Genomic DNA, 14,868 nt, shown 5'->3' with positions numbered 1-14,868 from the left:
TTTCGTTGCCCAGGTGGGTCTCGAACCCGCGGGCTCAGGCAATCCACTCACCTCAGCCTCCCAAAGGCGTGGGATTACAAGCTGAGCCACCGAGCCCAGCTAGCCAAAGTTCTTATAGTGTTCCACAAGACCATTATGGGTATACCCCCCAGTCATGACATCTCTGACCTCAATTCCTACGATCACGGTTCCCTTGCTCACTTCACTGTGCCACGTAGAACTCTTGAGCTGTTGCTTAAACATGCTAAGCATTCTCTTGCCAAAAGGCTTTTGCATTGCTAGTCCTTCTACCTAGAATGCTGTTCCCCTCAGATGTCCACATGGCTGACTCCCTTACCTTCTTCAAATTGTCGCTCAATGATCACCTCATCAAAACCTTCCCTGGCTACCTTATTTAAAATTGCAACTCCCCTCATGCCTGGTCCCCCGTTTTTGTCTTTTTTTCCCTCTCTTTTGCTCATAGGATTTATCAAATTTGAACAAACTCCATGATTTCCTGAGTTACTGTGTTTATGTTTACTGTCAGTCTCTCCCCAATAGAAAAGCTGTAAGAGGCATGTTTGCTTATTCACTGATGAGATCCAAGCACCTATAACAGTACCTGTCACAAGTAGTAAATCTGTGTTGAATGAATTAAAATCTAGTGGCCACAGATGGCTTTCTCTTTGTTCAAATGGGAGACTGGCACATGTGTTGAAGTGTGTTACTCAGGCAGGCCAACTCAGGCAGGAGACTCATTGGCTGGGCTTGGTGGCTCAGCCTGTAATCCCAGCACTTTGGGAGACTGAGGCAAGTGGATTGCCTGAGCCCACCGGTTCAAGACCAGCCTGCGCAACTTGGTGAGACCTCGTCCCTACAATAAATCAAAAAGTTAGCTGGATGTGGTGCACCTGTAGTTCTGGCTACTTGGAAGGCCAAGGTGGAAGGATCGCCAGAGCACAGCAGGTCAACACTGGGGTGGCCATCAGCGGGCCACTGCACTCCAGCCTGGGCGATGGAGTAAGACTCTGACTCAAAAAAAAAAAGAAAGAAAGAAAGAAAGGAGATTCATTTTCCTTCCATGTGATTCCATGTCAATGTACGCTGCCTGAGAGGCACTGGTCTGTTTTTTAGCAAAAGTGATCCCGGCACCAGGGCTAGGTGACCTCGTGCATTTCTTTCTGTCTCACTGCACTGAGCAAGTGGCCTTCTGTGACTGTCCTTGGATATGCCTCTCCAGTTGGGATGGCTGTGGCCATCAAGACTGAACCTGCTCCAGCAGTCATGCCCAGTATCCCTGAAAACCCTGGGGAGGTTTCTTTGCCAGAAATGGACTTCTTGACTATCTTCATGGCCTTCCCATCTCCCACACCCACATGATGCTCCGGGCTGGCAGGGTCATACCTTCAGGGACATCGACGTTGTCTCGTTGGTGAACAGGAGAATGGCCTGTGGCTGGAGCGTTTTCAGATAGAAATGGATGTGCCAATTCCCAGCCTCTGGTGGTCTGTACCGCAGGTAGCTCTGACCACTGAGCCTCACCGCTGTGCCTGCAGAAGCAACCAGAGCTGTCACCTCCACTTGCAGTGGTTCCCCACGGGACCCTTGGACTGACTTTGTCTCATTCAGTCCTTGGGTGGCAAATAGAGTCACCGCTCATTTTTTAATACATGAAGAAACTAGGCTGGGGGAAGTTATTTTTCCAGGGTAGGTGTTCTAGGAACCCACTGGCATCAGTGAACCAGCTAGTGTTGTGAGAGGGTGCATTCAGCTGCAGGCAATTTTTTTTTAAGATTCTTTCAACATGCTTGCCCATTTCATGGTGGGTGATTTACCAGCACTCCTGCCCATACCTCGCTGAGTGTTTAGCAGTTTTTTTTAAAAACCAAAAACACATGACCTCCATGCCCTACCCTCCCTATTCACTCAATCTCACCCTGAGTGACTTTTTTTGTTTCCTTGAAAGAAAAAAGTTTTCAAAGGGAAACGTTTTGCCAGTGGAGAAGAGGTGAAACAAAAAAATGGCAGAAGCGCTAAAAGGCATCAGCACCGATGAGTTCAAAAACTGTTTTGAGCCGTGGAAAAAGCATCTCAATAGGTGAATTGCAACAAATGGAGAGTACTTTGAAGGTGATTGAAGTTTAAACATATAAGAATAAATACACCATCTTTTATAAATAAATGCCAGGGTTTTTTTTTTTGGTCCGTCTTGTATATGTCAGGCACTGTTCTAAGCAAGCATTTGATACATATAATACTGATTTAGTTCCTGCAACAGCTAGCCCAAAGGCACAGAGAGGTTAAGTAACTTTCTTAAAGTCACCTGGCTCGTAAATAGGAGAGATCAGACTTGAACCCAGATTGTCTGAAGTCACCATCCATGCTGTTAGCCATGATGTTAAACTGCCTATTGTGTCCTTACTGTTATTTTCAAAATTCTAAAAAGTGGCCAGAGAACTGGGTATTGTTCCATATCTGGATCGTGTGAGGCCACAACCTGTCCATGTCCTTTAGCCGTAGTAAACCTCAGGGGACTCTCCCACAGAGCCCGGCAGTCCAGTGGCCCCTAGGGAGGATGCGTTGCTCACCGTTGCAGGAGCAATTCCTCTGCAGGCGGTGCCGCGGGGTCAGGATGCTGAGCCTGGCGGTGCTGTACGTAGGCCCAACCTTGGGGTCCAGGTGCACTATGTCTTGGCAGGTCCGACCCTGGCAGCTGGGCCCCTGGCAGGGCACCATGGGCATAGCTGACCGCATCTGCACCCCGACGGAGTGCTCCATCTCCTTGGCCGAGCGAGTGATGATGGAGGCCAGCTCCTGGAGCTTGTGGAAGGTTCCAGAATGCCCCTCAAAGACCAGGAGCACGTCCACACCAGCCACGGCCTCTGCAGGCTGAAGGCTGGCCAGGTGGATGTCAGCCCGTTTGATGTCCAGCTTGTGGCTGAGGAACCTCTGTAGGTTCCGCCAGTGGTCACTTACCAGCTCCTCGGGGGTGAGCTGCTGGAAGCCCATCCACATGGCCCGCTGCAGGGCCTCCCGTCCCACGTGCCACACGTGCACGTGGACCCCAGCAGTGGTGCTGAAGGTCCCATCACTGACCGTGACGTTGAACGAGTAGCGGCCTCGAGGCAGGCCCTGGGCGGCCACAATCTTGCCGTCGGGCGCGCCCACAGAGAAGCGCCTGCCCAGAGCCTCATCTCCTGCCAGGCTGTAGGTCAGTGTGTCCTGAGGGTCTCGGTCGGTGGCATGGATCTTGCCCACCATGCCACCCTGGAACTCCTCCTCGCCCACAGTGATGAAGATCTCCAGTGGGAGGGCCGAGGGTACGTAGTGGCTCCGCTCTGTGACGTGGACCTGGACAGACGTCGAGGACGAGAGAGGCGGGATGCCACTGTCTGTTGCCTGTGGGCAAAACAAACACTGATCACCGGCGGAACTGCAGAGCTCTCGGCATGTCTCTCTGCCCCACATGTAAGGGCGGGCTCAGTGTGTTATCGCAGTCGGGAGGGGGGGAATCTAAAGCACTGGTGTATAATAAAGATTTTCTGAAGGTTCTGCAGAGAATGGAGGGGGGAATTGCATCCCACTGCCCAAGGGAAAGCAATGCGGTTTCCTCATCTGACATCTCTCTGAGCCTCTTCTAAATCCCTCCAGTCAGTCTGTGGCCTCCTTCCTTGTGGACTTCCTTTTTCAGTCTCTGTTCTTGGGAGGCATCAGGTGTCTCTTAGTGAGTCCAGCCCACAGTCTTTCATGCACCCTGCTCAGCCTGGGGATTCCCCTCAGCCATGTGACTGGGGTAGGAGTGGGGTTGTTCTTCTGGTTAGTCAAGTATTTATTGAGTACCATGTACAGGCCAGGCCTCTGCCCAGAGCAGGAGAAAAGAGACAATGAGTAAGTGCCAAATAGCAAGAGAAAGCACTGTGAAGGAAGTTAACACAGACCTAATTCCATCAGGTGGAGGGACGAGCCTCTGAGGAGTGCCGTGTGAGTTGAGTCCTGAGGGACGAGAAGTGACAGAGGGGACAGCAAGCTTAAGGTCCTGGGGTAGGAAAGCAGGCGGTAGGTTCAACGAGACAGAGGGGGCCACCTGCCAGTGTGAGGGTGAGGAGGATGGCTGGCCTCACTGCTGGGCTGGGGAGCACGGGTGAGAGTTTATGTCCGAGCATGAAAAGCCATGGAGGGTTTCACGTGAGGGTCCCCTGACCTCACAGAAGCAGGGAGAAGAATGTCTCTCAAAATGCATTTCCCTTCATGTTTCACCTAAGCCACCTCCTGCCTGGCTTAGGAAGGACGAAGCTTGCCTTCCAGGCCCTAGTGACATTATCCCTTCCTCAGCAGTCACAAGGGTCTCCACACTTTGCCCTGTAGTAATTATCTGACTCGCGTGCATTACAACACTTGGAGCGCACGAGAAAGTTGCCAAATTACATCGATTGCTGGGAACTGTGCACAACGCTGCAGAGACATCGATAGCAACAGCAACCATTAATAAGATTACTCATTACAACACTGCAACAACAGTTAATACTGTTACTAATTATATAGCTAACGTTAACTGAGAATGAACCATGTGCCAGTCACTTTTAAATGCTTTCAGTGCAATATCACGGTTTGTCTTCCTCATGAGATAGGTACCATCAAGTCTCCCATCCTACAAAAGTTACAACTGAGTCTTAAAGAGGTCAAGTAACTCGCCCAAGGTCATAAATTGGGTCAGGCCTGAGCAGAACCTGAGCGCCTATCTGTGTCCACAGTCTGTGTTTGTCTTTGTGACCCGTGGTGCCTGCCAGTGAATGGATGTGGAAACAAACAGGACAAATGCAATTGATGGGGGTGGTGCCAGCAGTCACCAAGTACCTGTCTGGATGCGCCCTGTGCCTGGGCCTCAGAACATTGAGGTCAGGAAACTGTTCCTTCTCACCTCGCCCAAGGTGATCACATGCGTGTTCTTGGCTCTGAGGACCATCTACATTCACCACATCTGTGTTCTGAGCTGCCCACTCCCCTTCCCAGCTACCCCTGGGACACCTCCGCCTGGGTGGCTCACAGTCAACTGGGAGGGAACATGCAAAACAGAGCCTTGTTTAACCCCAAAGACCTGTCCTGCCTTCTCCCCGAGTCCTCCCCCCTCATGAATGGCCTTCCCACCCAGTCCTCACTGGAGCCAGCAGTTTGAGATCACCCTGATGCTTCTCTTTCCTTTCTAGCCCCACACCAAACCCGTCACCAACTCCCGTCCATTTGCATGTAAAATCTGTCCCACATGTGTCCATGTCTTGTATCCTGTCCATCACCCAAGGTCTCAGCTCCACCATCTCCAGCTGATGACTTCTCATGGGTCACGGATCCTCGCCCCCCGCCCCCCCGGGGCTCCAACTTGAGCTCCCAAGACACCAGCAGGGCCCCTTTCCTATGGAAACTCTTTAACCCCTTCTCAGCGCTCACTTCTCATCAGATTCAAAGCCAGAAGGACGACCAAGGCTTCTCATTAGATGGCGGCACGTCCTGGTTTCCCAAGGACGGTTTTGATTTTTATGTGTTGTGAATCAGTGATCACCCATTAGTTATTTGTAGTGCCTATTTTAGGAGAATGTTCGTGTGCCCTTAAAATCCATAGGCTGAAATCTCATCGCCAATGGGCTAGCATTAGGAGGTGGAACCTTTGGGAGGTGACTAGCTCATGAGGGTGGGGCCCCTGTGAATGGGATTAACACCCTTATAAGGAGAGGCTGGACGGCTAGCTCACTCTTCTTCTGCCATGTGAGGGTACAGCAAGCGGGCCAGTGGTCCGCAACACCAGAACAGACCCTGCTGGCATGAAGATCTCAGACTGCCAGCCTCCAGAACTATCCTTTAAGCCATTCCATCTACGGTGTTCGGCTTAGCATCCCAGATGGACTGAGGTAGTACCTCTCTCACTCTCACAGCTGGGACCATGGGTAACACGGTCCTCCAGTTTGCCCAGCTATCTCCTGACATTGCTCACTGTGCATTTCCCCTTGGCCACGTCTCAGGTCACCCCGAGCCCTTTCTCTATTTGGGACCTCACCCATCTAACTCATCTAGGCCATCCTGCCTGGAACTCTCCCCATGTGGCTAGTGGCTCAGATCTCCGCTCACATGTCACCCACAGAGGCCTCCTCCTTCTGACCACATGCGTCCCCTGAGCCATGTGAGTCTCCTGTCATCTTATTTCTCAGCGTGTTGTTTCTTTCTACATCTGTTTATTGTCTCCATAGTTAAAATGAAAGGCCTGGGGACAGGAGCCATTTCCTTCTCATCCTCTGCTGTGTTCCCAGCAACTGGCAAAGGGCCTCACACACACCAGGTGCTCAATAAATGCTTGTTGAGAGACTGAATGACTGACGGATTGAATGGATACATCGTTTCCAGCTCATAAGTTCGCAGAAGAGCAGGGTGCTCTAGATTTGAGATTTAGGAAAGGGAAACCAAGTGAGGGAGGAAGGTCTGACCACCTTTTGACCGCCGTTCTTGGGCAATTCCCCAATCCATGAGCCCTCCACAGCACGCAGCCTCCCACGTGGTCCCAACCAACCTGTGAGGGAGGTCTTGTCATCAATCCCTGAGGCTCAGAGAGCTACTCTGGCCAGACTCTGAGAGTCAGAGCCAGAGTGGGGATGTCCTGCCCGGGTACCACGTGAGCATTAAGAGTTTGGGATTTGGGGTCAGAGTGCTCGTGTTTGAAGCTACCCACCTCTGACACCTATTAACAGTATTACTTTAAGCCAGTCACTTAAGCTCTGTGTGCCTCAGTTTCCTCTTCTGTAAGGTGGGGCAGTCATAGTATCTGCCCTAAGAGTGTGATGAGGCTTCAGTGCCACAGTGTGTGGGGAGCACCAACCCAGGGCCTGGCACATCACACATGCTCCATATACTTTTCTTTTTTTTGAGTAGGAGTCTCACTCTATCACCCAGGCTGGAGTACAGTGTCACACTCACGGCCACCATAGCCTCGACCTGCTGGGCTCAGGCGATCCTTTTGTCTCAGCCTTCCAAGTAGCTGGAACTACAGGTGCACACCATCATGCCTGGCTAATTTTTTCCATTTATTGTAGAGACAAGGTCTCACCAAGTTGCCTAGGCTGGTCTCAAACCCCTGAACTCAGGCAATCCTCCCGTCTCTGCCTCCCAAAGTGCTGGGATTACAGGCATGAGCCATCACGTCCGACGCCATACACGTTTCCTCATGAGGGAAGCACAGCTCTCACCTCTATCTGAAGCTGATACCATTCCTGGGCCCTCCTGCTCAGGCCCCCAGCGGTCACCAGCCATCCTTCTGGGGTCACTCGGAAGGCAGAGCCCTGGTTCCCCTGGGTGATCCGGAATGAATAGGGGGGGCCATTCTCTGGGGAGTCCGGGTCACTCAGGATCAGCTGCAGGACTTTGCTGCCAGGGGGGGCGTTCTCCTAGACCGAGAGTGACAGAAACAAAAGAGCAAAACGACCCAGGTCCTTCCTTTTGCATCTTTCTGGATCTCTCCTCTAGGATGAGTCCTTGGCTCTCCGACTGCTCATAAGCCATGTCTGGACCTTTAGCTGATGCTCACTCCTGCTGCCTGCCTTTGAGGAAGCTGGTGCTCCCTCGTGCCCCCTGCCTTTGAGATAGTTGTTGACTTTCCAGTCTAGACTAGGAGTTCCCTGAGAACAGTGTTGGGTCCTAGAAACAAAGTCCATTGGGCTTGAAGGGTCCTGAAAGACCAAGGTCAAACCCTTTATTTTCCAGAGAGGTGATCTGCCCAAGGTCACACAGCTGATGAGTCACGAATTTAAGTTAGTTAGTACCAAGGACTCAAAAGGGAATTATGTGACTTGCAGGGTCAGTTGAACACCCATAAGTGATTTCTTGCCTAGATTAATGCAACGCCCATCTGACGAGCAAATTCAGAGATAACTAGGAATTCAACTTAGAAAATGGATCCCCTGGGTATCATTCCTTTGTTCTGTAACAGGGGTATTCAGGGCTATACCGCAATGACTGTTAACTGTCTTTTCAGCATCACAGTCTCATCTACAAACAGAATCCAGTGTGCAGAAACTGATGACTGCCTGTCTCTCCCTGTAAAATAAAACCCTGCTTTTGTTCAGGGATGGGGTGGCAATGTCCTCACAAAAGATGTACCCCTCCAAAGAGGAGATGAACTGTGATTGATCTGAGTCAGTTCTAATAGTCTGATTCCCTGTGCCATTTTTGGTTTAAGGGTCAGCATGCAATCCAATTCAGATAACTGGATCAGGCCATTCATTTTTTAAAAGTCTTCTTCTTTGAGAAAAACAGAACCTTGAAAAGAAGTTCCCTTCTATGTGCTTTTGAAGATAGTCAGCAAGGATGTGAGACTGGGGCTGCCGCAGCCGTTTTGCAACCATGAGGGGCAAGGTTAACCCAAAGCCATCACATCATTTTGTACTGAAATAAACATTTCTGGAATGGAATTTTCCACCACCCAACCTCTTATCATGGAAAATCATAAGTCCTTGTGACTTAATACATTTTTTGTCAGGTAATCTGTTATTGGCAGCCAAAGCATCCTAGTTTATACAGAACAGGCAGAAGTGGAACAACTCTGGTGATGCATAGCAGGATCCAGAACTCTGCCTTCTTCACTTTCTCACCTCCCTCACCCCTTAAGGCTCCCACAGTTCTTCAGAGACTCCTGAGGCCCTTCCCAAATCCTATGTGCAAGCCAGTGGTATGGTGAAAATAGGCTGGGATTTGGAAAACCTCCTGGGTTTACACCCCAGGGTTGCCACATTCTAGCTACGGCATCTTTCTGCACCTCAATTTTTAAAATCTGTAAAATGGATACTACTGGTGTCATGTGGCTGCTGTGAGCCCCACATGAGCTAATGAATGTGGACATGCCTCACACAGTGCCTGACTATTTTTAATTCCATGATCTCTTTCAGCAGTCTGTTGCGTTTAGGAAGGTCAGGGACAAGTTGAGAGGACTGATGCCACTGAGGGGCACCTGCCCCCAGGGAGAATGATGCAGGGAGGAAGGGCTCGGGTGCCTTGGGAGGCTCAAGCTCACCTGGGCAGTGGTGCTGTAGTTGAGCTGGAAGAATCTCGGCGGGTTATCATTGACATCGACCACCTGGACAGTGACATCTGTGTCCTCATGCAGTGGGGGATGCCCGCTGTCCATGGCCCGGAGCCTCAGGGAATAGCTGGGGGTCTGTGGTGAGATGCCCAGCAGAGGTTAGCAGTGAGGCCCCTCACTCTGCCAACCGACTCATTGCTCACATTTTCAGAAAAATGAGATGGGGACACGTCCCTGTGCCCACCCCCAAGAGCCCATCCATTGCATTTAGGGCTCAGGTTCCAGAGTCAGACGTAGGAGTGACTTCCTACTCAACCAACTGGCTAAGAGACCCTCGGAAAGTGACTAGACTTCCGTGAAGACAGAATCAGGACTCACTCCCTGAGGTTATCTGAGGATCAAATGGCCCGATATATGTACACCACTTAGCAAAAAGCCTGGCACAGAGTAGGAGCTCAATAAATGGTGGCCGTTCCTGTAACAATCTTTCTGTTTTTATTTATTTATTTATTTATTTTTTGAGTCGGAGTCTCACTCTGTCACCCAGGCTGGAGTGCAGTGGCACGCTCACGGCCACCGCAGCTTCAACCTGTTGGGCTCAGGTGATCCTTCCGGCTCAGCCTTCCAAGTAGCTGGAACTACAGGTGCAAGCTACCATGCTCAGCTAATTTTGTTTTTTTATTGTAGAGATGAGGTCTCGCCAAGTTGCCCAGGCTGGTCTTGAACCCCTGGGTTCAGGCAATCCTCTTGTCTCAGCCTCCCAAAGTGCTGGGATTAAAGGCTTGAGCCACCGCACCCGACCTGTTCCTGTAATAATTTGATGACCCTTGGTCAACTGTGAGAAGCTGCCTAAGCTCCTCTAGGGAAGGTTAAGGTCACCCGGTCCCTCTCCTTCTCTGGCCTCATAGTCCACAGAGGCCCTCACACACTCTGGGCAGGTCTGGGAAGCGTCAGGATGGGGTGCGGACTGCAATTCATCCTTGGGACACACAGCAGGCCTGTGTCTGCTCTGATGAGCTCAGGGTGGGCCTCTCCCACAGGACTCACCTGTTCCCAATCCAGGGCCTTGGCCACCTGCAGCTGCCCCTTCTGGGGGTGGATGGTGAAATGCCCCAGCTGGTTCCCTCCGACCAGGCTGTAGGTGATGGCACTATTTAGGGGTCCATCTTCATCAGTCGCCGACACCTGCAGTGGGGGTGGGAGACAGTCAATGGAGACACAAGAGGGATTAGAAAGGAATCTTGGTCCCTGGGATTGCGGGGGGACAGATGTGTCCCTGTCCCAGTGACTGCATCGGGCAGTCAGTCCCTGGACCAGTCATTCCTGCCAAGGGAATCTCTTCATTTACATCCTAGTGTGGACTTCAGTGAGCCAGGATTCATTCATTCATTCATTCACTCATGCTGACAGACTGCTAGGGCCTGTCCTAGGAGGTGAGGAATGTACCTGCAGAAAGTTTAATGCTTCATTTTATGGGTAATTCTAATTTGGGGTAAAGCGTGATCATACTCGTGAGAGCAGAGAACATGTGTCATGTTACACTAGGGCAGTGGAAGAGGGCTTCACGAAACCTGAAGGACAAGGAGGGATTCGAGGCTGGAGCGGCATTCTAGGCAAAGGAAGCAGTGAGAGTCCAGAGCCATGGATGTGCAGAAGTCATCTGGGGAAATGCACATCTTCCTGTGTGGGGGAGCTGGGAGCATGTCTGGCGGGGAAGGAGAGAAGCCGGGAAGACAGGATGGGGAGGGCCCTGGAGACCGTGGTATGGGCTTGGGAGTTTGGTCACTGAAGGGAGCAATTGCATATTTAAATGCAGGAAGTGTCCCTCAGTCCCTGTTCCCCCACACTGTCACCCCATGTCACTCGGTGGGGCCAGGCCCTTCCAGGCTTTGGGGCTTCTGGCAGTCCTGTGGGGTCTATGTCCTCTCCTTCCTCTTCCATCAGAGCTCGCCTACCCTATGCCCCGTTCTATCTGTCTCTGATCTTCCCAAATGGGCGAGACATTCTCTCATGAGGGACAGTTTGGCCAAGGAGCTACAGATCAGAGTTCAGGCTATGGTGTATTCACTTAATAAACGAATCCATGCTCACGGATGGCTGGGGGTGGGAGGTGAGATCAGAGTCCACCCCAGGTCTCTGCCCCACAAGGAGCAAGGTTGCCGCCCCTTACTGTGAGGATGACGTCGCCCACGACGGCATTCTCTGGAACCCTCGTGCTGTACGGGTCTTGAGGGAAGTGAGGCCGGTGTTCGTTGACATCTGTGATGTTGACCACGATTGTGGTCACGTCACTGAGGGAGGAAGAGCTCTTCCGGCTGCACTCGATGGACAGAAAGTACTTGGGGCCTGTCTCGAAGTCCAGGCTGCTGTTGACATAGAGAATCCCTGAGGAACAAGAGGTGATGGGAGCGCTGAGACCATTGGAAGCCAGAGGCAGAGGACTACAGGTCTGAGCCCAGCCCCAAGAAGGGCAGCTCAACGGGCAGGAGAGGTGAGTCTCCTCTGTCACCTCCCCTTCCATCCCTCCTTCTCTGTTGTTCCCTTCCCCCTTCCTCCTCCATCTCCTCTCATTTTCTATCTTTTCTTTTTTCTTTTTAGAGACAATGCCTCCCTCTGTCATCCAGGCTGGAATGCAATGGTATGATCATAGCTCACTGCAGCCTCGAGCCCCTGGGCTCCAGTGATCCTCTTGCCTCAGTTTCCCGAGTAGCTGGGACTACAGGCTCTGCCACCACGCCCAGCAAATTTATTTATTTTTTGTAGAGATGGGGGAGGGTCTCACTATGTTGCCCAGGCTGGTCATGAACTTCTGGCCTCAAGCGATCCTCCTGCCTCAGCTTCTCAGAATGCTGGGATTACAGGCATGAACCACCACAACCGGCCTTCGATTTTTCTTATTAACATTCCCAATAGAAGTGTTTCCCTCACTCATTTCTGTAATGTTTGATTTAAATGTCATTTAAGTCTGTGATGCCAAATTTGTCTCATTTAGATCTAAAATAACTGCAGAGTGGAAACAATTGTGATTCCCATGTTCTAGGTGAGTCAGCTGAGGCTTGCACGGGTGTGTGACTTGCCTATCCTTACTCAGCTTGTACATGACAGACCTTAGATCATAAGGAGAGTTTCATGATACCCACAGTTGTTCAATAAATCATGAGGGCATACATTTATTATTCTGAAAACTAGAGGGAAAAAAGAAAAGAATAAGGATTTACCCTGTCTCTCTTGGATAACCGCATAGTTCATAGTGGAGACTTCCTTTTATTTTATTTTATTTTTCTTTCAACAGCATCACTTGCCAATGGCAACTCTTCTTTATGAAATAATTCAGTTAGAAAGTGAATGAGGAACTGGGCTCGGTAGCTCAGCCTGTAATCCCGCGCCTTTGGGAGGCTGAGGTGAGTGGATTGCCTGAGCCCGCGGGTTCGAGACCCGCCTGGGCAGCGAGACCTCATCTCTACAATAAATAAAAAAAATCAGCCAGGTGTGGTAGCGTATGCCTGTAATTCCGGCTACTCGGAAGGCTGAGGCGGAAGGATCGCCAGAGCCCAGCAGGTGAGGCTGCGGTGGCCGGGAATGGCCACTGCACTCCAGTCTGGGTGACCGAGTGAGACTCCAACTCAAAAAAAAAAAAAAAAAGAAAGAAAGTGATTGAGGAATGAGGAATGAGGCTGGGTGTGGTGGCTCACACCTGTAATCCCAACACTCTGGGAGGCGGAGGCGAGAGGATTGCCTGAGCCCATGGGTTTGAGAACAGCCTGGGTAACATGGCAAGACCTTGTCTCTACAATAAATCAAAAAATTAGCCGGACATGGTAGCACGTGCCTGTGGTTCCAGCTACTTGGAAGGCTGAAGTGGAAGGGTAGCCTGAGTCCAGCAGGTTGAGGCTGCGGTGGCCGTAAGTGTGCCACTGCATTCCAGCCTGGGTGACAGAGTGAGACTCTGACTCAAAAATAAAATAAAATAAAATAAAATAAAATAAAATGAATGAGAAATGATAGGATTAGAAATTTACCATTTTGCAGCCCTAATGAAATAGTATATCTAGGAAATAATGCGCAATGGCTGCTAAAACCATTAGGAGAGATGCTAATGAAGACATTGATCACAGATTTATATACAATTGTCTCCACATAATAGGTCAGGCTGATAACACCTGAACTCATGGTCAAGGTTAACATCAGAGAACAGATCCAATGAGGCTGGGTGCGGTGGCTCACACCTGTAATCCCAGCACTTTGGGAGGTTGATGTGAGAGGACTGCCTGAGCTCAGGAGTTTGAGACCAGCCTGAGCAATATGGCAAGATCTCATCTTTATCTTATAATAAATTTTAAATGACATTTAAAAAGAGAGAGAGTGAGCCCACATGTGTCTCCAACAGGATGCAATCAGCACAGCATAGTCTAGAAGCCTTGTTAACTGAAGCCAATCAAGGTCTTCCACCCAAGTGTCATTCATAGGACATAAAAAGGCGGGAGGGATATGCTCGATGACATCACACAGACATAGCCAGTCAATTCAAAATATGGTCAGTTCTCCCAGTCGCAGGACTCATGTTTCATTCAATAAATGGCAGGGGGCAGGGGATAAAGAGGAAGTAGAAAATGTTAGCGATTGAGACTTAAGATATTGCATATCAACAAAATGCAATATATAGATGTATTGGGGATGCTCCAAGTCAACTTCAAAAAGATATTTGTAAAATAATTCGAAAAATGGACAGTCTGGGTATGAGATCATATCCAGGGATTATCTTTAGGTGTGATATCTTACCTTTTATAAATGGAGTTCTCCTTGCTTAGAGATACACACCAAAGTCTTTACAAATGAAATCAAGTCTTGGATTTGCTTCAAAATAATTCAGGAGTGGGTGGGTGTGGGGCTGAAAGGAAGCTGAAGTCTGACTGGTCTCTGTGGATAATTACTGCGGTGACATAGGGGTCTGTTGTATTATTCTGCTTCTCTTTTTTCTCTCTTCGAGTCGGAGTCTCACTGTTGCCCAGGCTGGAGTACAATGGCATGCTCACAGGAACTACAGGCATGTGCCACCATGCCCGGCTAATTTTTTTGTTTATTGTAGAGATGAGGGCTTGTCAAGTTGCCCTATCTGGTCTCCAACCCTGGGCTCAGGCAATCCTCTCGCCTCAGCCTCCCAAAGTGGTGGGATTACAGGCGTGAGCCACCGTGCCCGGCCTATTCTGTTTTTCAATATGTTTAAGAGCCCCACAAGAAAAACGTATTAAAAGCACTGATCAAGGATCAGGCGGTGTTTGGGGAGGTAGAGAGCACTGTCCCTGGGGACCCGCAGGGGACAGGGGCTGACCTGGGCAGCCCGAAGCCCTTCTGTGAGTTGCTGAGTCTGACTTGGACTCTTCTATGACTGGGAGGAAAGAAGAGAGAGGGTTTCCTAGTGACTTCTCTCCTCATGAGAGTCAGGGAGACTTCAGGGGTGCTAGGAGGTTTGAAAAGGGTGAGGGAGGGTCTCCAGGAGACAAGCTGGCAGCCTTGTCCTGGCTGAGCGAGCTCCAGTTTCCAGCAAGTGCTTGGGGCCTCCGCAGCCAGGGCGAGGGGCGGCCTCGCCTCCCGGGGCTGGGCCTGAGCTGGGACCAGGGGCTGCAAACCGTGGGTGGAGAAGGGATCGCTGAGGGCTCTGAGCACAGACTCCTGGGGGGGGATGCGTGCAACAGGGTGGCTCCGGGTGCAAGAAGGGACCAGCGAGGCAGAGAGCAGAGACACCACCAGGGAAGTGGAGAAATCCCCCCAACGCCCCAGTGCACAGGCGTGTGGGCGGGGCCGGCTCACCTGCGCGCGCGTCCAGGCGGAAGCGC

The 14,868-nt window shown here is 50.7% G+C and overlaps 1 protein-coding gene across 1 annotated transcript in view; it reads right to left on the bottom strand.

Moving 5' to 3' along the window:
- FAT2 (FAT atypical cadherin 2) overlaps positions 1-14,868 on the bottom strand; it is a 66,978-nt gene that overhangs the window by 9,621 nt on the left and 42,489 nt on the right. The window contains exons 14-19 of the mRNA XM_008067814.1: positions 11,205-11,419; positions 10,082-10,219; positions 9,026-9,169; positions 7,206-7,403; positions 2,568-3,378; positions 1,384-1,529 (exon numbers count right to left, since the gene is read on the bottom strand). Coding sequence (XP_008066005.1) covers positions 1,384-1,529; positions 2,568-3,378; positions 7,206-7,403; positions 9,026-9,169; positions 10,082-10,219; positions 11,205-11,419 — 1,652 coding nt within the window. The remainder of the gene's footprint in view (positions 1-1,383; positions 1,530-2,567; positions 3,379-7,205; positions 7,404-9,025; positions 9,170-10,081; positions 10,220-11,204; positions 11,420-14,868) is intronic.

Source organism: Carlito syrichta, unplaced genomic scaffold (assembly GCF_000164805.1).
Source record: "Carlito syrichta isolate Samal-C Ts95f unplaced genomic scaffold, Tarsius_syrichta-2.0.1 Scaffold107891, whole genome shotgun sequence".
Taxonomy (NCBI): domain Eukaryota; kingdom Metazoa; phylum Chordata; class Mammalia; order Primates; family Tarsiidae; genus Carlito; species Carlito syrichta.
The sequence above is the reverse complement of the archived record's forward strand: the minus strand, read 5'-3'. Positions and strand labels throughout refer to the sequence as shown.